The sequence below is a fragment of the Boleophthalmus pectinirostris genome, unplaced genomic scaffold (assembly GCF_026225935.1).
Source record: "Boleophthalmus pectinirostris isolate CB_2022bp ecotype Guang Dong unplaced genomic scaffold, ASM2622593v1 HiC_scaffold_12, whole genome shotgun sequence".
In the NCBI taxonomy this organism is placed as follows: domain Eukaryota; kingdom Metazoa; phylum Chordata; class Actinopteri; order Gobiiformes; family Gobiidae; genus Boleophthalmus; species Boleophthalmus pectinirostris.
Genome location: NW_026571018.1, coordinates 16,751,061 through 16,770,744, shown reverse-complemented (window position 1 = coordinate 16,770,744; position 19,684 = coordinate 16,751,061). Strand labels below are relative to the sequence as shown.

The window sequence follows — 19,684 nt, the reverse complement described above, 5'->3', positions numbered from 1 at the left end:
CATTACTGGCACTTCTGTGAAATGTTTGGCTATGTTTTAGCTATATGATCAGATTTAAGCTGTAAAAGTTTGAATTAATGACCTATATTACAACTAAAATGCAGACTAAATACTGAACTAGTCCATTCTGCTGTTTATTTATCATGAAGCTCATGTTTTTTACTCATATTGTAGATTTAGTTTTGTGGTTTAAATCTGCTCTTGGGTTCAGTATTATCATTTATCATCTATATATTCTTCAACAATATATCACACTTTTTTCACAAATTTGTTATCATTACAGGGCTACATAGTTCACCCCTCTGTGTCTGAACTGTTTGCTGTTCAGAAACATTCAGCATTTAACAGAAACATCACATGTACATTTCTGGTGGAGTCTGGACTGCATGTGTCAAATTTCTTTACCTGTCAGTTGCTACTTGGCTTAGATTAGTTCACACAATCTTTCATCCAGATCTTTCTTACATATTTGACTGCATGCCACTAAGCAGAACAAAACAGCAATATAGTGTTAAGACTGTGAAAAATAGAGAAAATTACTTTACTACTTAAATTACTTTAATTACTTTTTACAGACTGAAAATAAACATAGGCCTAATTCTGTTAGTAAAAATCAATGTCTATAAACTATAACTAAATAAAACAATTCAGGGTTACACAATCTTATTAAAGTTATTAATACTAGGGAGCATGTTCACGGTTGCATGCTTGGTCAAAAGGTCAAATGTATCTGTATAGTACAAATCAATTCATCTTGCTTACAAGGAAGATCTACACTTAAACTTGTGCTTGCCAATATCTTTCATAATAAATTAATTTTTGTGGTTGCTAATTGCTAATTGATTGCAGAAATGGCACAAAGCATAAAATTGTGGTTAATCTGCAGTATATTTTAAGATGATTATTTTCTGGGATATTTCATTTACAAAGGCTTGTCAAGTTGTCACAGACTACACAGACTATACATGTATTATGCAGGGGCAGCTCCAGCTCGGAGGGGCTGGGGGGGTCTTCCATGGGGGGGCTCACATATGACATTTAGAGCCTTTTAATGGTGGAACATGTTTTTGATTAGGGAATGTTATAACATGATAGACAGCTTTAAAAATGTTGTACAATCCCCCCTTCTAATGGAAACCATGAATTATTTGTTTATACATTTTTATTTAGTAATGCCTCTGTCTTCATCAGGAAACATCTTTTAACATGCATTTTACAGTCTGTATAAGCCAGATAACAATGATCAGTCAACAATTATATAAAATTAATAATTTCAGCCCTATTTTGAACACTAACTGTATGCCATTTGAATATTTTTAGTTGAGATTGGATGCCCCATGAAAAAGAAGCAAAAATATTTGGGGTTAATATGGAGGTACATTGGTCACACAAGAGGGGACTGTCACAGCACAACCCTCCTGAGCCACCCCTGTTATGAAAGCTAAAATAAATACATGTTCAATTAAGACTGTGTGTAAGTCCAGAGGGGGTCCTCAGTGCGTGATTGAGTCCTAAAGGGTCTTGTTGGGGCCCCGTTGATGGGGGTGGTTGAAGTGGTACGGCTCGTGGCGATAGTGGCCGTGGGAGATGACTGGATGCTCGATGCCGAGAGTCTGCAACTCCTCCTGTTTGTGCATCCCCTCCAGTTTCTCCACCAGCTCTCTGATGAAGCTCTGAAAGATAAAACTCAAGTCAGAATGCAGGTCATGTTCAGTGTATTATATTGTGTGTGGAAAAGATATTATTACATGTATTATATGTATTTGTTTAATGTGGACATAACAATTACATGGGCCATTACATGCCCATAAAAGGCTTTTAGGGCAGTTCAAAATAGTACACAAAATTGCAATTAGCTTAAAGTTATAGCAGGTAACTTTCTGGAGATGGAAAGTCAACTGAATGATTCCATGAAAAAAAAACAACTTTAAAACCACATTTTGGAACATTCTCAACGAAGATAAGAGTCAAAAGAGCAACATTTGCATGGAAACAAGCAGGAGGAGGCCCTCCTCCAGGCCAAATAAAGTCCAGTTTATCAGCCTCATCAAAACAGTTTTCAGCTCAATAAAAACATCCAAAATAAAACAAAACAAAACATGTTTTTCATGTATATTTTTTTGGCAAAAAGGTACATACTACAGTGACAGTGGCTCAGTGGTCAGGGCAGTGGATCCCCAATCTGAAGTGCAGAGGAATGATTCCACCATATGAACGTGGTGTGTGTGAGTGACTGATGGTAGAGATTGGCAGCATCACTTTTGTGAGTCTGCCCCAGGGCATATATTCATATATTTGGGTGTGTGTGTGTGTGTATATTTTCATACTATATTATCTTAAACTATGTCTTCAAATGTACTGGTTGAGGTTTATATATTGGACAAATGTGAAATTTCTCACAAAAGTGCAGAAATATAAATTGTTATTTGGAAGTTTATTTGTTCTGTGAACGCACCCTAATACAAGTCGAATATATCAATATGCAAATAAATTTGCATAAATTTCCTTGAGGAAAGCCCCTGAGCGAGCCTTAAAGATACAGTAGTGAATGGATTGGAGTAGTGCAGACACACCCTGCTGATTTGCTTATATTTGCATCTTTGAACAGAGAGAAAGTGAAGACGTCCAGAAAGACTTGTTGTTTTAGAGATCAAATAGGAAGAAAAGGAGAAAAGAGCACAGAACGCCATTGTTATGGAGTGATAGTGGAAAGAATGCCAATGTCACCAAGCAGGAAATGCAACACACATACCTCTGTGTTCTTAGGGCATTTTTGGAAAACTTCCTGTAAAAAAAAAAAATAGACTTTAAATTAGATTATTGTAAATGTGGTCACAATATTATAACAGTTAAACAAATACCTGTAATTTCTTTACTCTTTCTTCATCATTTGGCATCTCGATAAGTTCATCAATGTTAACCTCCTCTGGCATATCACTCTCCTGGTGAACAGAAAAAATAGGACAACAAATATGAATATGCAGGCATCTTGTTTGCTGAGAAAGCTGCTAAACACTGGAACAATGGCAGTAGTAATGTTCATGTACTCTACAGTGGAACAGAGGTCGCTCAGTGTGAACAAATAGCTTTTGTACCGTCCCATCTTCACAGGCACATTCTGTTGGAGCTGGAATCAGGCCAGGACCAAGGCACAGTCAGGGAGGGCATTGGCTATTACTACAGTTCAGACTCAAATATAATTACCATGTTGTAGATGGATTGTCAGATTCAATTATAAAATTTTTGTTCTTTTTTTTGGTTTTGTTTTCTTTAACCACAGTCAGGAAAGTGCTAAAATATTTCAGAGTAGGGCTGGGCAATTAATAAAATTTTAATAGAGATTGAGATTCAGTTATGTCTCATCGTCAATGAAGCGGTCTACAGTCCATCCTCTGTCAGTAAATGCATGTGGTTTGGAGCACAGCACAGCAAAAGAAATGTGTGTATTATTGATCTTAAATAGCAATTTGTTATTGTTTATGCTCATAAAATCAATATTGAAAGCTGAATGATCAATAATCTCACCCTGCCCTATTTCTTTGTATTAGCTTTGCTTTTATAATTTGCCAACCGATTTCTCACTGTGGCTATACTGACTTCATTTATCCCAAGTGTAAACAACATTCTTGACTTCAACAACATTTCAGCTTCACTCCCATCATTTCCTTCTTGGTATGAAATACAGGGCGATGCCTTCTGCTTCTGCTGGCTGTGACTGCAGATGTAGCATTGTTTACCTCTGGGGACCTACAGAGCTTTCGTTTTTCTCATAACTCATTCATTACAACGGCTACGACACTGTCCATGTATGGCAGTGAGAAAGGGACAGACATAGATCTCTTAAACACATGGAAGATAAGGAGGTGGCCATTTAAGGATAGGCAGGCGGGCCCATATCTCTTTTTCTAAACTCATCACACATCATTTTGGTTTATGATACTAAAATTCACTAGAGAGATATTATGTGCAAATCATGTATTGTTTTGGTGTTAAACAATGTTGTTTGTTTTGAAATAGGCCCAAGATTTATTACTCTGTTCACTCCAAATATGATCTCATATTAGAAGTGTCAACTATATAAGCCTATTCTGTGAAGTTTCATACTGTTTCTATAATTTTTGTACATATCTATTCATCTATAAATTGCAATGTGAAAAAATTTAGCCTAGGATACAGAACTTAACAAACTTTGAATTTCATTAATATTAGCCCAGTCTCTGCTAAACACATTGCACATCACGTGGGTCCTTTTGGCATGTCAGATAATATTGATAATCACTATAGAGACAAATTCTTGGTATTGTTAATGTGTATTTTGCACTAGGCCTAACCAAGCATGACCTGTCACTGTGTTCACTCCAAATATGTTCTCATATTTCAAGCAAAAAGTACTGAGAATAGATTTAGGCCATAGATAAGATTAATAGCCTTATTTTATGAAGTTTATATATACTTTTTGAGCATGCCCAGTCTAAAAATATATCTTTAAACATGTAAAAAGGAAAAGTAATGTAATAAAATAAAATAAAACAATAAAAAAGTAGACACATTAACTAATTCCAACTTTTACTGGCTCGCCCTTAAGCTGTTGGCCAAAATTCTTTAAAACAATGTTATGTGCATCGACCTCTCACCTGTCCAGAGTACAGCTGGTCTAGACACTCGTCGATCCACTTCTCCACGTCCAGTCTCCTCTGCAGCTCTTTTCGGTTGTACTTGACCGTAACCCGCGCGTGTCTCTTGGGTATGTTGCCTCCATGCAGCTCGTCAAACTCCGGGTCAAACTCCGGAGCCTGGTCGCCGCCTGTTCCGTGGTCCAGAGGGGGACTCCCACACCGGTCTGCGGCCATGCTGTGTCTGTGTCTGCGCTGGTCTGACAGGATCCTCCACTCCGGGTGCACGAAGGAGGGAGGGAGACACACACTACTCTAGTCTGCACCATGGACCTGCACTGATTTCACGTGGGCTCTGTGAACATGGAACCAACCTAAGTGGAATTGGAGTAAGTGAAATTAAATCACTAAATTGGAACTTATGAATCTTATTTATTTATTTATTTTCAGAATGAAGCTGCGATGTGTGCAAAACTTTTTTCCTGATTAGGATATAATCTCCATCCACATGGGGGCAGTGGTGCGACATAATGTGGTAAGGCACGTGCTTCTATTGCTGCTTTGTGGGACGAGTAGGCCACCCTGAATCTAACCAAATATATAGTATTGTTTCTCTAGTTGGATATTACTGAAAGTGCTCTGACCTATAAATCATCTTTAGTTAAATAATTTTACTCATTTTGTGTGAATTTTTGGTATCTTCAACATAAACCCATTTGTCGGAGCCAGTTTATATTTACTTAAGAAATTATTAATTTGATGAATTAATGTATTAATAAAATACACTTTTCTTTATTATTTAAAAAAAATGTATTTGAGGTCATTCTGATCTCTATCCCCCAACCCCCCTTCTCCAATCAAGTGTATCTAGACACCTGTAGCAGCAGGGCGGGGGAAGCAGTGTCAGCATCTAGGGAGGAGAGATACTATTTTATGACCACTAAAAATCTATTGAAAATATAATATTTTTGTTTTTTAAAATTAAGTTGATAAAGGCAAATACTGGATCTCTGCGAGTGCTTATTTTTTCTTATGTGAGTTACAAAGCTCCTCAAGCAAAAGGGCACAACACCATTTGAGCTCAACAAGAGCTATAATACAATGCTTTGCTGCTTTGATAGGCTCATTGTCATAATCTTCTCTGAAAATGCTTTTTTCCATGGAGATCGTATTGCTTGCCTGGAATGTTCCACTGTATGCCATTCATTTTTCTTTCATTTATTAAATTACACATTTGAAGGAAAGCAATAACTTTTCCATGGAGACAAGCTGGTGGCCGATACTTAAATGTCCTATATTGTGCAAAATTGATACTTGTGAACTTAAAGACATGTTAGAATTTTGCTACCTCATCAAAAACATACCTGGAGTTGTGTTTTGTTTCATTCAGTCATGTATTTGTCTGTATCTCCAAAGCTCAAAATGCTGTGTTCCACCTTTGTTCAGTAGAGATTGGCAATTCCAGGTCTGAAATCATCCAAATGATCCTAGTGAAAGTGTATGTAGTTTAAATGCACAGTGGAGCACTTCCTGTATTACTACATTACATCACAAGGTGAAATAGAGTGTTTTCTGTTTGTGTTAAAGATATGTGAATGTAACAAAACACAACTTCAGATGTTTGTGATGAGGAAACAACATTATAACATAGATCAGAAAAAGTGTAATGTGGGCCCTTTAAAGAAAGGCCCATCTAGTCAAAACAATTGATTACTCCTAAGTTATCAAATAAACCTTTTTATTCAACATCACTCACAACCACAACATGACAAACCAAAACATGAAAATATTTAACTCAACACAAACTTTGGCATAAACACAAAATGGCACAAAAGCAAGCACCAACATCAGCAGTATATAAATATAAATATAATGTTACAAAATGGCTGACTAGAGTGATAAAGCACATTTCCTCATATCCCTGCCTTCGACATCTTTGGGATATTTCAGCCTGGGCAGTCCCATTACATGGAGCGTTGGTCAGCATTCAGCATCATATAAATAAATCTCTACATATGTGACAATCATTGTGAAGCCATAAACTAAACTTTTGAATAAATAAATAATAGAATAAAAAAATGATGGTACGCACAAAGCAAGATTGAAAAGCAACTCAAAAGTACTGTGTCAAATCAAAAGAAAACAAAGTGAACTGAACAAAGATAATAACCCAATAAAAAACACATGTTTTGGGCATGTCGGGCGTGTTCACCAAAACCAGAGTTTGTGACTTCAGCAGTTTGGTGTGTTTTTTTGTAGGTCCATAGAAAAGTGTATTGTTTCTCTCTTTGGATATTACTGGAAGAGCTCTGGCCCATAAAACATCTTTAGTTCAATATTTTGCTCATTCTGCTTACATTTTTATTGGTATACTATCTTCAGCATAAGCCCATTTGAGCTCATGAGCATGTCCCTCTCTTCACCGCATATGAAGACAAGGAGCAACAAGTGCTATAATACATCTATACAGATATCCCTGTTGTCCCAGTCGTTCATCGTAGTCCTGGCGCAGACTCGTCCCTCCACATAAAGTCCTGCCTCTCTCCTCTGGACAGGCTGCTCTCCACAGGGCCAGACCTGTATCCGGGTCTGCCATCTGGGCACAAGCTGAGGCTGAGTCGGGCTGTGCTGTTACTGATCTTAAACAAACCATTGGGTCCCAGAAAAGCATCTCTCTCACTACTCTGGTTATTGGCAGTCTCAAAGTCATTGTAAACTGCGATATCGCTCAGTGGTTTCCTTCCATGGAGTCTTCGACGCCTTCTCAAGAAGATGATGCCAACCACCAGCACAAGAACCAGGACAGATAGGATACAGGAGACGGTGACGGTGGCAGAGGAGGGCTGGGAGGTTTGCAGAAGGGCTGGTTTGAATGGTGGTTGTAGGGTAAACTCGCAGCTTGGACCCATGAAGCCTTTTGGGCACTGGCACACAGGTCCAGAGAAGTGGGTGAAGCAGGTCCCTCCATTCTGACATGGCCGCTCCCCACAAGCGTCAGAGCGGACACTGCAGTTCTTGCCTGTGTAGCCCAGTGTGCAGGAGCAGGTGTAGTCGTTCACACCATCCTGGCATGTGCCTGCATTTTGGCACGGGTTGGAGGCACAGTCATCAATGTTCACCTGACAGTTGGCACCGGTGAAACCAGCCTGGCAACGGCACAAAATGCTCTGGCCCAGATCCAAGCACTCACCTCCTGAAAACATAAAGAACAGTCTTTTTAGCACCAGACACACACTGAGAACTGATATTCAGTGCTGTAATTGTCAGCATCAGCCACCAGAGGTCGCTAAAGGCACTCACCGTTCATGCAGGGCTTGTTGCTGCAGCGGTCTAACTTCTTCTCACAGTTGGAGCCGGTGTAGCTGTTGGGACAGCTGCAGGTGTATCCTCCGGTCATAGTCTCCACACAGGTGCCTCCATTAAAACAAGGACCATCTGCACAGGTCATTGCAATGATCTCACAGTTTTTACCATAGAAACCTTGAGGGCAGGTACAAGAATAATCATTCTCCAGATCCTGTGAAAAATAAAACAAAACAATATTATAGTATTAAGTATTAAGATGTGAATGGTTGCAAAAATATTTTGAAGTCAGTTTAATTTAGTCCCAAATGAGATAACTGCACTTACATTGCAGCTGCCTCCATTCTTGCAGGGGTTGCTGTCACACTCGTTGGTCTCCAGCTCACAGTTGGTGCCTCCGTATCCAGGGCGACAGGTGCAGGTGTAGCTGCCCTGCCCTGTGTTGGTGCAGGTGGCTCCATTGGCACAGGGCTTGTGGTTTGTGCAGTAGTTGAGGTCCTGGTCACAGAAGAGTCCTCCCCATCCCTCCTGACAGTTGCACTGCCAAGGCTGGCTGCAGGTCCCGTGCAGACATCCCGGGTAGCGCACACACTCGGTGCAGGAGGGGCCCTGCCAGCCCATGCGACATGTACAACCCCCAGGGGCCTCGCAGTAGCCGTTCTTCTCACTGCAGTCCGCTGAGCAGATGGCTGAAGAAAAGAGGGAGGGGGGGTGTGTGATTACAATGGGCACGCCTTCTCAAACACTGGAGTAGGCCCCTGCCTGACCCCTCCCCAGCCCAGACTTCACTGTTGGTTAAGCATTAAGCCAAGCAGCTGGTAGACACACCGCCCAAGGAAAGCGCTTTCTTCTTTTATCTCCCCCATCGCACATACACACACACACAAGCGTACACACAAGCGTACACAAACATCACCTTGAAATATGTGCGTCTAATGAGGTCCCGCTCTTTCTCTCATTGTAACAGAGGACAAAAGGCAGATGGGACACACAGACTCTGCTGCCTCATCCTAATGGACATTACTTTGGGGTGTCACAAAGATAAAGGATAGACTTTATGTGGTGTGAATAGACTTCTAGCCAATCTGCCCACTTCAAATAATCCTTGTCATTAGCTACAGACAGGAGCTGTGATAAAACGTTTTCATGCATGCCTTCACCCCAATGAGCTGAACTTTGTACTAGTGCTCTTTTTAATTAAGTTTAAGCTGATTGAGTTTTCTTTTCAATATATGATGTTTTCTGTGATTTTGCTTTTGTTTTAGTTTTAAGGCACTACTTATAACATGTCCAATTTAAAAATGTTTTGGAAGCGTTTTAATCTCCATAACTTTGAAACATTAGAGGTTACAATTTGTCCCCTTAGAATTATAGGGTTCTGTTTGCATTCTGAGTAATTCTGAGGTAATGATGTTTAAAGTTTTGACCACTCATATGATGCAATGGATTCTGGAAATTGGGTTTTGCTCATATAAACCTAAAACAAATGACAAAATCTACCAAAAACGTATACAGAAATTTCAACAAAACCATTTGATAGGACCTTATAATAATATAGTTTACTTTCAAACTAATGATTCACACTTACGTTCAGAGCAGTAGTTTCCTTTCCATCCCTCCAGACAGATGCGGTTGCCCTCTTTGTCACAGTTGTAGTGGCCCAGAGTATCATCCCGGGGTCTGCAGTAGTCAGCACAGCCATCCCCAAAGTAGTACTCATCACAAAACACGTGGTAGGAGTAACGGAGCTCACTCTGCTCCCCGAAGTGCACATCTTGGGACCAGTCCTCTCCGATGGCCAGTCTTCTCCTGGTGGCAAGACGGCTCACCAAATTGTTCTGGTTTTCTAGATATTGCAATAAAAAGATTTGTCAATGCATAATTCTATATCTTTAGTAGAATACAGTCAAAACATAAGTGGATAACCATACCTGTGTATTCAGTCTGAGATTCTGCATTCCAAGCTTCAATAATCAGTGAAAAAGTTCCCTATAATCAAATATATATATATAATTACTTATTATAATTCAATAACTGTATAAGGTATGTCAACATGGCACCGTATAACAGGACGCATGATGGACACAGAATCGATTCCCAATCCATAATGCTGTTATAGTTTACTTACCGGCCACTTGAAATGAAAAGGCACTCTGATTGGTGCGCTGCTGGAGATGGATGTGTGGTCAGCCCGGATGACATTGGTGTGTCCGGTGCCAAAGGTGCATGGAGGCTCAGCGGAGATCACATCTTCTGGGTGTTTCAGGCAGATTCTGAAGAAAATGTGGCAGTCCCTGTGCTTTCTGCAGATGCGGTGCGCAGTGTGGAATGAGTGGATCTTGAGCTCGAAAACTCCAGAAGACAAAACCTGTAACAAAATTGTTAATTGTATTATAAATCATGTATCTCGTGCGTAATTGCGCGTAAAACTGTGTGTAATAGTTAACTTTACAACTTAACATTCAGTACAGATTCTTATTGTACTTACGGTGTTGACCAGCACAAGAGCCAAAAAGTATCTCAAATAAAGATGAGCCATTTTTTCAAAGTTCGTTGCTATTAAGTTAGATGATAGTCCGCATTCGTTACGTTTAGGTCCTCAAGTGAAAGAGAAAAAAAAAGTGCTTTCAAGTTTTCAAAAACACTTAATCCCAAAAAAGTATAAAATCCTCGTGGTTGTTTCTGTGAGTACTTTCTTCTCCTCCTTCCTTCTTCTGCCCCTTCCTATCAGCACTTGTCTTGTTTGTGTTCTGCTCAGCGAGGATGTGGAGGGTTTTTATACCCAAGCCGCAGCGTCATTGGCACGAGGCGGGGCACGGGCACACCTCAGGGGACCAGGCTGCTGACACATGGGGGTCTTGCCTGGAGGTTTGCACAGCCCACTCTACATCTGGACATGAGCCACATTGGAATATGCATTAGAAGCTGGCGCAAGGCAGATATGTTTAACCTTATCGCATGAATTTTAATCACCCAGAAAATGTGCTGATGGAGGATGGTGTGTCATGGTTTTGGCAACTATCCCGAAAATGTAACAAAAACTATTGTTTCTGTTTTCGTTGTTTTCTGTATAAAAACATTTTGAAAGTCCATTTATCTTCAGACTTATTTAATATCGCGCCATAATGCCAAAGCGAATTTCTAGTTTGTGAATTTTTGGCAACAAAACCTGTTCTGATAATTATTATTATTATTATTATTATTTTTGTATTGTGGCGGCTGTATTTATACACTCAGCTAAAGTCTATTTCATGCATGCAAGTTTATTCACTGGTTTATGTTGCATTATATATCGCTGAAGCAAATGCCCAGTTTGTGAGGATTGTTTACTGACAATAGCAACTTTTTTTTTTTTTTTCCCCCGATGTGCGCAACAGTTGATAGACAACAGAGAAAAGTATTTTATAGACCTGGCCTGGTTTTACTAAACCAACAACACCAACTATCAAACATTCTTAAAGTTGTTTTTCATTTTTGCCGAGGCCAGTATTGTTCACAAAAGTAAGGAAGCTGTAAAGAATAGCACAGAGCTTTTCTTTCTTCACATGCACACTCCTAATTGCCCTGACGCGTGTGGAGTGAATGCTCCGGGGCAGGTCCCAAGTCTATTGTCAGTGCGCCCTGCCCTCTGGGGTTGTGGTCCACAGCGGTGCGTGTGTGCGCGTAAGTGTGGTGGGGGCTGGCTGGATGGAGGGGGTCTTCGGGAGTTCGGACTATCATGTTGCCTTTGTTTGGGCCTTATCCGAACAGCTGTATGGTAATCAACGGCACATGGTCGGCTGTGTGTGGGGGCTACCAACCCCTCCATTGTCTCCCCGAGGCGTCCACGCGCGCGCACACACACGGTTAAGCCCTGGAGTGCGAGTATTGATTTAGGAAGGAACACCTGTCACTGGCATGGAGATAAAGCAAAGTACATAAGTGTTGTTTAGACGGAGAGTCAAAACTAGTCTGATGGAGCCGCGAGAGAAGATTTATGCTGATAAGTTAAAATGTCTCAACGATTGTGAAACTGCATTATCCTTGCAAGTTTTATCATCACCACGTAACTTTTATTTTTTTAAATGAAACTTTTACTTTTTGTGAATTGATAACAGGTGGCCTTATTGAAATACATTCAGTCTTATTTTTTTTCAATCTGTTTCTTTATTAAAATAAGATAGGCCGACATGGAATAGGTTTTTCCAATTGTCACTCAGAGTGCAGACTCATGTCTCGAGTAGTTGGCACATATCTCAGTGCACAAGCATGTCTTCTGGTGTTGACGTGGTCCATGTATTCGCTGAAGCGTGGTGAGGGGAGGGGTCGGGTGGGGGTCCATTCATATTAAAATGAGGGAGAGGACGCGTGCCTGAAGTGGTGGCCATGCATATCTTGGCACACTTCTCTCAACAAGAACAAAAGACTCGTCAAGAGCGCACAGTGGCAAGAACAGCAGGCAATATAAAGTTGTATTGCACTTATAGTCATGTTAACTCTTAACCCTTTAGTACCCAGGCCTTCAGTAACAGAGTGGGGCAAATAACTTCAGTCAAATCTGTTGTGGTTTTCTGTGGTTCTGCTTTTCAGTGTTGGAGTTTAAGCGTCAACAATGGGGGTAGCAGTAATATAAATTGTGTTACATGGTCATGACATTGAATCAATTCTAAATCATACTTTGCATCAGTTGGTTGAGCTAAAACTAAGCTGCCCTTGCATGGTGAATGTATTGTAATATATTGTGAAGGCAGTCATGCAGAGTGTCTGTGTGTTTTTGGCTTCAAACCAGAAACACCCATGTGCTTTTATGGCTATTCATATTATGTTTTATTTTAGCTAAACAGCTCCACTTTGGTTCTATATCTATATCATATGTACTATCAGATACAATGCTGACCATATGTAATCTGCTCTACAAAGGAAAAAATCAGTAACTGTGTATTTTGTCAGAATTAAATTAAGACCAAAAACAGCTTCATAACACCTGTTTTATTTGATGACAAAGTGTTATGGCTCAATTCTGTCTTGTTTTTGAGAAATGTTGTGAAATTTGCAGTAAATACAGTCTTCAGAAATTAAAAATGTTTTTCACACAACCCAGAGATACTGCAACGTGTTTTGTTCATTTGAAATGTTGCTGTTGTTATTACTGATGTTATAAATGCATTGTTAACAGCAGTAATAATAAACATTCTTACAGACACAAGTTTCTATCAGACTCACAAAAATCCAGCCAATGGGCGAATGATCTGTAAGCCATGATGTTTCCAATGTACCTGGCATTCAGAAAAGACAGTTGTGTTAGATTATACTGGATGAGCAAAATGTGAGCCTTTTGTCTAGTCTGTATAGGAGCTCTAGTTGGGCTGATATCAGTCTGCTGCAACCAGACATTTAGATTAACATTAAAGAGGGTGGATGCTTCACTCTTATGTTCCCCTCATTCCATTTTTAGGGCTGTTCTTGTAATCCATGGTTGCATTTACACAGACCATAAAAATCTGATAACCCGATTATTAGATCTGATTATTACTGTGTGTTTACATGCAATGTGTGCATGTAATGTGCATTTAATTCAAAGGTTTTAGAGTAACTGTGGTCTATGGAAGTGCATCATACAATTATTTTTATAACACTTTTAATCTTTAACATTGTATTTATAATATTTGTTAATACATTTCCTTTTCTTTTTTTCCCCATGTTAACATCTGCACAAATGCCAAACTGGAGTACTCTCATTATTCTATTAACGTAATATTTCATTAATCTGACAACTCCAGAATGAGATTAACAATCTTAACAATAAAAATGTTTTCATGTTAAATTTTTGAGAGAGTTAAGTTATACACCACTATCCAGTGTCATTTTAAACCCAAATTATGTGATATGTTGGTATAAAGTGAATATTTTAGGCAAATAGGCCCCTGCGCACCATTAAAGCCTGTGCCAGTCCACTAATTGCTTTTGGTGAATGCTCCTATAATCAATATGTTAAACCAGCAATGCTTTGTTTTCCTACTGAATACGATTACTGCATTCATCTTTCTTTTCATTATGCTGCTGTCAGTGAGTCATTATTTATGCACAGTCACGTTCCCATAGGCTAATTATTTAGAAATCGAATTATTGTTTCAGCGTGACCTAAATCTGGAAATGGCTTAGTGCTGTGGTGAGAGTTATTTTCATTTAGGGAACAATACAATGAAAAAATTAGTATAGGAGATTATGATATTTGCTTTGTAATAATCAAATCATTCAGAATTAATACGACAGATCAAAAGTGTTGGACATTTATGTTTTTGTTTGTTTAGATTCTCACTGAAGGCCTCAAACTTATAAATGAACACATATGGGATGTAGTAAATAATGTGTGACATAAAACATGAGTCCATACTTGAAGTGAAAACCATTTTAAGTGATGCTCACTGGGGGATTGCAGCACAAAGATAAGGACAAGGCTATACTTTGAGGAGTCTGAATCTAAAATAAAAAAAAAAAAAACTTACTTAGAATTCAATGGTCCTATACATGATTTTTTTTTCTCCCATGTATTTATATATAATAATAATAATCAGAAAGTCCACATTAGCGTATTAGTTATTCTTAGTTTTACTGTCACAGCAAAACTTTGCACTGGTCCCTGAGAGCTGTGAAAAGTGATTATTGACTCATTGTGCCTTGTTCCATACATCTAGTATTAAACACAAAAAAGAAAGATTCAGTGAGGTGTGTCCAAACCTTTGACAGGCATGTAGCAGTTACCATGGTGACACTGACAAAAAGGTTTTAAATTGGTCTGAAAACCCAAGAAAAAATACTAAATGGATTTAAACAGCAGATTTTCAGGAGCCTGTGATAAACACAAGCGTTCATGGTCCTGTAGGAGTTAGATTTTCAACAAAAAGGTGAGAGTGACTAATGAGAGGTGGCTTGTGACTGTAATTTTATGTGTGTGAGACATTTTTAACAGCACAAATCAGCGCTCCTGTTGTAATTCCAAGTAAACCAGCTCTTTCTGGTCAAATTGACTTAAAATAAAGCTCAGATTAAAGTGTAAGTTGAGTGTCAGAGCTTCTAACAGAGTAGAAAATGTTGATGAGATGAACTGCAAAGTATCAGTAGTGTATATTACTCTCTCTACAAAGGAAAATGCTCAGATTTGAGTTAAGATTAAAAAAAGTTTCATAACACCTGTTTTATTTGATGACAAATTTTTATGGCTCAATTCTGTCATCTGAAATGTTATGAAATTTGCAGTAATTACAGTTTCTTCAGTAAGAAAAGCTGCTGGAAATAAGTCAACCATAGATCCTGCACTTTTCTGTTTTTACACAACTCACAGATACTGCAGCAGTTTTGTTCTCTAATTCTGAAATGAGACAAAATACAGACTTGAAACTCACAATTTATTCACAACACAAATTTTGACGATAAGAGATCTCTGGAAATACATCTGCAAATACAGTTGCACTCAAAGGCCAAATGTAAAATCAGTGGTGATGGTTGTGATTGATAAATATGAACTCTTCATATGGTAGGACGTAAACACACTGTCATTTGTGTACCTCGGACATACACAGAGGGAAAATATCTAAACTTTAAAGCCATTTTTCTAATTTTAAAGGGACAATTCAGAATTTTGGACATAGGGCCTCATTTCCTAGTCAGCCAGACTGTTGGAGACGTGTGGAGACACTTTTTAAAAAATATTCCATCCAGTTCTTGTATTTCTAGAGGTCGCTGGTGCTAGGGTAGTGCAGGTCAATGGCCATAGTTAGCCTGCCACTTAAAACAGTCTTACCCACTCCACAAAACACCTGAGACAAAACAATTACAATGCCAGACTGTCGATGTAAATGTCTGTGTCAATAGAATAATTTTAGAAGTAAAATCAACCTTGCATTTGAAGGATTTATGTCTGAGCAGCAGCAGTGAGTTGTACTTCCTGATAAAAAGCTTAGCAGCAATGGACTAATATATGAGAAAATAGTCCCTCAACATGCAACAATTCATGCGACGCAAAGTTAGTTTTATTTCAAACATTATTCTGTCAACACATTGATGGCCTGGCTTAATAATAGATTTGTTTCGGGTGCTTTGTGGAGTGGGTAAGACTGTTTTTAGTGGCAGGATAACTATGGCCATTGACATGCACTAGCCTAGCACCAGCGACCTCAGCAAATAAAGGACTAGATGGAATATTTCAAACAGTGTCTCCACACGTCTCCAACATTCTGGCTAACTAGGAAATGAGGTCCTATGTCCAAAATTCTGAACTGTCCCTTTAAATGTCAGTACAGATATTGCATTTTTCCTTTTTTCATAGTTGAACACTAAATTATGTTGGTGACATTGACAGAAGTTGTCACCTGTGTGTATTTTATTATAACCCCAATATCACTTACAAGTTGGATGAATTTTTGGTGCTCTATAAGCCCTCCCCTTTCATTGGATGTGCTTCCTGTTAAATGAATGCAGTCACTTGACACTTGTACCTAACAGTTGTGTTCAGAGGATTCCTCATATACATTTCTCATTTCTCATTGTGTATGCGTCAGCTGGCCCGGGAATATTGATGTATGCGAGTATCCCTCTCCTCTACCTGCTCTCCCCCACAGACCCCCCACTACCCCCCAAGTCCCAGTGGAGCTTTCTGTCCCCAGAGCAGATGGACACTGCACCCTCGCCGCTGTAATACTCACAGGGGTGTGACCGAGGACCATGGGAACCTCAATCCCCCCACACACACCCGCCTTCCTCTGAGTTTACTCTATTAGGGCGAGTGGCCAGCATCTGCCTCCTGTGCGCAGCTTGGCCGACCCACTCCCTCAGGACCAGTGGAGGAGAATGCCAATGTGGATGGGTGGGGTGGGTAGGGGGGCTTCACTCCACAAGAAGAAAGGTGTAGATTGCACAACTGAGTATGGTTCATTGCAGAGTAGGCTTGTCATGATAACAAATTTTGAGGCAGGATATATGGCTACAGAGATATACTGCAATAAACAATAATACTGAAACTACTTTATGCCAGTGATACAGTAATAATAATGCAAAATTATTCCAGTGAACTGTTTTTAAACATACTGTATCATTAAAAGGACTAAGCTGCAGCAGAATTAACCAATAATTAGCCACAGAAGTCACTTATTCAACCATTTACAGCTCAGTTATTGTATTACAACAAAAACACCCATGAACTCCTCACTTTTACAAAGAAAGTGTACACACAAAATATATTGTTCCAGCTAATTTACTAGTATATGGAACGATAATTCGATGTTGTAATTACCATGACAGATCTATAGTAGACGATTTGGGAAAAATATTTACTTGTGATTTTTCCAAGAAGCATTGCAACTGTGGTTAGGATTCTGTTCAAAGTTCACTTTTTAGACATATCCAGAGGAATTTAAAAAAAACTGAAATCTGAATGGACAAATGAATATGAGAATCACATTTCAGGACATATCTGTACATTTCTAAACTACAGTGTTTAAAAGTTTTTATGCAGAATAATTCAGCTGATTTTGTTATTTGTGGACAAATTTATGGATACTTAAAATTCGCATCCTTTTTGACGTGCAAATGTTGGAAGTTTAATCGATTGCAATTAATCTCGCAGCAGTTGCACAATGTTTTCTCAGAAGGTCATAGTTAGCCAATACAACCCCATAAAATCATCAAAAAATGTCCCTGTACCACTTTATAACAACTATATCTTATTTAGTCCCAATAAAGCATGAACAAAGACTGAATTCATAATGAACCAATAGTTTATTAAGATTGATTTAGGCTTGATAATTGCTATTTAAGGGTGAGGAAGCTAGGGTATCAATTAACTGTTATATATTATGCAGTTTGTGAGGTCAAAATAAGTCCACTGTGTACCATTTGCATCTAATTATAAAGTGTTCGATAATCAGGAAGCACATTGTTAGCATGATAGTTGTTGTTAGAATTTCCATGATGGCCAAAACTCCTCTCAGGTTTCTAAAAGATGCGAAAAGCACTCATAAACTCACCTCAAAGAAAAACTGGCATGCTCAAAATACATAAGGACAGTGAGGAAGAACTTTGGACCACTGCAGACAGCTTAAAAGTTCTTTTTTAAACAGTCTAAATCAGGTACAGCTCCATTAAATCTAAACTGCATATATCAAAATAAATCATAATGTTTGTCTCAGTAAATACTTGCATAGTGTATAAATATAAAAAAAAAAAGAATTCTCAAAGGTTAATTCTTTTCTGTGGGGTGCATGGGGGGAGTCCAGGATCTGTGCCAGGCCTCAGGGGAGCTTGGGGGGCCTGCTGTCTGAACGCGGGACAATGAGCGTCTGGTGGGTCACACTGCTCAGTTCGTGTGTGTTGTGGACCGGGGCTCATTTTTATGCATGTCATTTAGCTGATTGGCTGATCTCATTACAGCTCTGAATAAGGAAGCAATAAAGGTCCTAAAAATGCAAAATGTGCCTCCTCCTCCTCCACTTTAAGCAAATTTATGGCTCAAATCCAAGAATCAAAGGCAGATTGGAGTGTCTGGGGCATTATTAGGCAAATTGCTGACTTTGGCAGAATTACGGTGGTGTTCTGTACTTGCATTTGTAATGCATTTTGCATTATTTATCACTGTTAATTTGGACTAATTCAGTATTAATTTCCTTTTTTTTCCTTTTAATGATATAGCACAGAAAGCTTTTACCATATGTCTGTTGACCAGTGAGTCCAATGAAATGCGGAGTGGTTTATAGTTTTTTAGGTAACCAAAGAAATTCTAAGCTCTTGTGTGGAGTTATCTTAAATACTCTAAACTTATGATATGCAGGTCAAAAACACCTGCACTACACAATTGTCTAGTGATGTAACAATAACTGAAACATCGTGATATCATATCGTCAGAGTACTCACAATAATATTGTGGACCATCACAATATATCGAATTACAAGACTCTTTGCTTAAATTAAGAGTTATGGTGCAGCAATAGCTAAAAAAAGACAGAGGGAACTACATAGACAATGATCCTTTGCTCCATTTCAGTGCAGACTACAAGAACAAATAACAGTTCTAAGCACTTTTAATGGATTTGGATTAAGGTTTGTCAAGCCATTTTAAGAGGAAAAAGTAGCATATTAACAATTTTGTTTGCAGGCTCCACAAAATATCACAATAAATATTGTACTGTGAGATGTATATCGTGAAAATATACCAAGAGATTTGGATAGTTACATCCCTAATTGTCAGCCTCCCCACCATATTACGAGCTTTCCCATGATATCGCAATAAATATTTTACCGTGAGGTTCATACCCTGACGATATCGTATCGTGAGACTTGGATATCATTACACCTCTACAAAGGTCCCAAAAAACCATAGCATCCAGTTTAGCCATTTAGATGTTGTCATATACAGTGTACCAACTTTTTAGATGAGCACATTATATGCTTTTTTAATAATAATAATGCATTAGTTGTATATTAGCCTAGTCTTGTACAGCGCTTTAGATTGCATTGCTTTATTTACTGCACGATTGGTAGCAGAACACTCATAATTGTAGCCATAGCTACCCTGGGGTAGACTGACAGAAACAGGGCTGCCATTCTCCACTATCAGCCTCTTCGACCATCACTAACACTCACACACTCACCACATCCATTGGAAAGTTGGGTGTCTTGTGTGTCTTGCCTAAGGACACAATAACAGTGCTATTCTCAGAGATAGACAGAGAGCAGTTTTCCATCCAAGTACTAACTGGTCAAACCTTGCTTAGATTCCAAAATCAGACAAGATTTGG

General features: G+C 38.9%; 2 protein-coding genes across 2 annotated transcripts; both read right to left on the bottom strand.

The window, feature by feature from the left end:
* Window positions 1-598: 598 nt before the first annotated feature.
* Window positions 599-5,075, bottom strand: ppp1r14aa (protein phosphatase 1, regulatory (inhibitor) subunit 14Aa). The gene is made up of 4 exons (XM_020934599.2): window positions 4,635-5,075; window positions 2,862-2,942; window positions 2,753-2,785; window positions 599-1,673 (listed from the first exon to the last, which is right to left on the bottom strand). Exons 1-4 carry the CDS (start codon window positions 4,848-4,850, stop codon window positions 1,512-1,514), a joined length of 492 nt encoding a protein of 163 aa, XP_020790258.1. The 5' UTR covers window positions 4,851-5,075; the 3' UTR covers window positions 599-1,511.
* Window positions 5,076-6,591: 1,516 nt separating this feature from the next.
* dlb (deltaB) lies at window positions 6,592-10,644 on the bottom strand. Its single transcript, XM_020934520.2, has 7 exons — window positions 10,405-10,644; window positions 10,045-10,284; window positions 9,848-9,905; window positions 9,505-9,762; window positions 8,244-8,605; window positions 7,914-8,130; window positions 6,592-7,806 (listed from the first exon to the last, which is right to left on the bottom strand). The coding sequence occupies exons 1-7, from the start codon at window positions 10,453-10,455 to the stop codon at window positions 7,106-7,108; spliced, it is 1,887 nt and encodes a 628-aa protein (XP_020790179.1). The 5' UTR covers window positions 10,456-10,644; the 3' UTR covers window positions 6,592-7,105.
* Window positions 10,645-19,684: the final 9,040 nt, after the last annotated feature.

What these genes read in the sequence shown, in the direction of transcription:
- dlb (XM_020934520.2), bottom strand. Translation starts at nt 10,455, where the DNA reads ATGGCTCATCTTTATTTGAGATACTTTTTGGCTCTTGTGCTGGTCAAC. An exon ending in CTCTTGTGCTGGTCAACACC is followed by an intron (nt 10,285 to 10,404) that starts GTAAGTACAATA and finishes ATTTTGTTACAG; the next exon opens with GTTTTGTCTTCTGGAGTTTT. An exon ending in AGGAAACTACTGCTCTGAAC is followed by an intron (nt 8,606 to 9,504) that starts GTAAGTGTGAAT and finishes TCTTTTCTTCAG; the next exon opens with CCATCTGCTCAGCGGACTGC.
- ppp1r14aa (XM_020934599.2), bottom strand. Translation starts at nt 4,850, where the DNA reads ATGGCCGCAGACCGGTGTGGGAGTCCCCCTCTGGACCACGGAACAGGC. An exon ending in ACCAGCTGTACTCTGGACAG is followed by an intron (nt 2,943 to 4,634) that starts GTGAGAGGTCGA and finishes TCTGTTCACCAG; the next exon opens with GAGAGTGATATGCCAGAGGA. An exon ending in AATGCCCTAAGAACACAGAG is followed by an intron (nt 1,674 to 2,752) that starts GTATGTGTGTTG and finishes TTTATCTTTCAG; the next exon opens with AGCTTCATCAGAGAGCTGGT.